Raw genomic sequence first — 2499 nt, 5'->3', positions numbered from 1 at the left:
GGGGGGGTTGCGAAGGAGCAGTCAGGACCAGGACAAGCAGGAGGAGGAGGTGGTGGAGGAGGATGGCAGTGGCTCTGGATGAAGTGTGGGGGCGGGTGAAGAATGTCTGCAAGCAGAACGGACTGCTCATCCTTTCTGTGCTGGCCGTGGTCATTGGCTGCCTGCTGGGCTTCTTCCTCAGAGGCAAGCAGCTCTCCGAGCAGGTCAGTTGGATAAAATGCCTGGTGATGATTGTGATGGCTGGTTCCCTCCCACACACACACACTACGCACTTGCCCCCCCCGCCTGCCTTCCTTATCTCCCCCCTCCAGTGTCCGTGTGTGGCCCCCAGTGTCCTTCTTAAAAGCTGTGATGTATTTGGACACCACAACTCCTAATACAAGCAATTCCCTGTTCCCTGCGTCTGCTTTTTAACTTCCACTCCATGTGCTGCACACCAACATTCAGTTTCACACACACACACAAACACACACACACACACACACACACACTTACACTAAGGCACGAATAAAAACAAATGTCCATCCACCAACCAAAAGTGGAGAACAAATAGCCATGTATGTTATTTGTGCAAAACACACACAAACGTATATTAGTATCTTTGTGAGGGCACAATATTGACTCACGTCCTCTGAGGCTTCATCATAACTGCTACATGCCAAACTCCAACCTAGCAGTAAGGCAGGAATGGAATATTATATTAATAATTATGTTTTCTTTAATCAACTGAAAATAAGACTTGTTGTGTTTTCGTTGGCTTAGAATGAGCCGTTTATATCTACACACGGAGCAAGCCGCCTTATTTCTACAGTAGCCCGGAACGGACAAACTAAAACACTGGTTCTAGAAAGGGCCATTTACATTTTCACGTTTTTGCCTTTCAAGCCCATCTAATTCTACCAAAGTATAGGTTTCATCACCACAATAGGACCATTAATGTAAAAGACAGGACAATGTTATGTGGGCCTTTACCTTGTTCACACTGGAATTGGAAAAGAGTGTAAAAAATACAACATTAAGACGTTTCTGATGAGAGAAGAAGAAAAAAACACTGCATGACAGTACTTAGCTTGTTCCTAGAATGGCATTACATTGGCTCATCCAAAAGTAAAATTGTCTGATACAACGGGCACACTGAAGCCTAGTGGAACAATACATGAGAATTGTTTTTTTTCTGCTTTTCAAAAATGTGAAACAGTATGTCATCAGATTGCCCACAGCTTCTCAGTCGGACTCAGTGCATCCATGGAAAAAGATTGCCAGTGGGGGAGATTAGTTGTCAATCACTCACAGAGACATGAAGTCAACTACACACCATTTGTGTTCACTTATATAATACACACATGACTGAATGGGAAGTGGAATTAAATAGTTGGAATTCAGAGAATGCTAAGAGGCTGTGGATGAACAGAGAAATTACAATTCTACAGATAACTGAGTGGATGATTATTTCTTGAATAATGAATGAATTTACTAAGAAAGACGTGAAAAAATGCGACAATTTCAACAAACGTTTGATTTGTGTAGAAAGCATTCATGTGTGAAATTAAATGTGACAGAAAAGCTTAAAGGGTGCTTGAAAAATATAAAAGGTTTTACAATTGGGTGATGTTGGAGGTGGAGGAGGCGGTGGGTGTAGGTCTTTGTGGGATTATGATGTAACATGCTTGTAGGTATTGCCATTAATATTTAAGCATGCCTGTGCACTCAAATTAATTTCTAGCAGATCTATATGTGTACAACTCAGTCAATGTGCATGTGAGCAAACTCACACTTATATAAGTGAACCTTTTTGTGTCTGTAGCAATTGCTGATGCAGCTCATAGCTCAAAGTCAGTGAGGTGAACAAATGGCTAAATCACTGCATCCTCCCACATGGTCCGGTTGATGGTGGTGAAACACAGCTCTGGTTTGCGTCTCCTTGCTCGCCACTGACGTCAACACAGTGAGCTGGGACTGTGGTTAGCGAGCTAGACATCTTTACTCTCTCAGCAGTTACTTGAAACGTCTTTACATAAGTCAATATTACAACAGAATAAAGAGCAAAATGGCAGATTGAATGACAAAAAAAACTGTGAAAACAGAACAATGTTAATTAAAAGCAGCTCTGTATATATCACACACTCACAATATTTAACAGTGCAAGAACATTCAAAGATGGATTGTTTCTTAAATGACCAGATTTCCATGCTGCTCTACCAGCTGAAAGTATATATTTTTCGTCAGAAAGGTGTTTTTCTCAAGTGAAAAACGAGCTCGTCTCTGCCACCCAGCTATAACATAATGCCAGCATGTATTGGTCATAACACGTTCAGTGTCTCAAATGTTCCTCAAGCAGACAGGGATTTGACAAAAGGCTGGATGCATGAATGTAAAGACAAGCTTCCTACATTAACATTATCTATTATATCTATTTTATATACCAGCTCATAGACTGGACTGCGTGTATGTTTGTGTGTGTGTGTGTGTGTGTGTGTGTGTGTGTGTGTGTGTGTGTGT

The 2499-nt window shown here is 41.6% G+C and overlaps 1 protein-coding gene across 1 annotated transcript in view; it reads left to right on the top strand.

Annotated features, from left to right (window-relative positions):
- The first annotated feature begins 51 nt into the window (after positions 1-51).
- slc1a7a (solute carrier family 1 member 7a) overlaps positions 52-2499 on the top strand; it is a 27743-nt gene continuing 25295 nt past the window's right edge. Inside the window, exon 1 of the mRNA XM_031854893.1 lies at positions 52-203. Within this exon, the coding sequence (XP_031710753.1) occupies positions 63-203 (141 nt within the window). The 5' untranslated portion in view covers positions 52-62. The remainder of the gene's footprint in view (positions 204-2499) is intronic.

The sequence above is a fragment of the Anarrhichthys ocellatus genome, unplaced genomic scaffold, assembly GCF_004355925.1.
Source record: "Anarrhichthys ocellatus isolate YVR2014 unplaced genomic scaffold, GSC_Weel_1.0 scaffold15, whole genome shotgun sequence".
In the NCBI taxonomy this organism is placed as follows: domain Eukaryota; kingdom Metazoa; phylum Chordata; class Actinopteri; order Perciformes; family Anarhichadidae; genus Anarrhichthys; species Anarrhichthys ocellatus.
The sequence above is the reverse complement of the archived record's forward strand: the minus strand, read 5'-3'. Positions and strand labels throughout refer to the sequence as shown.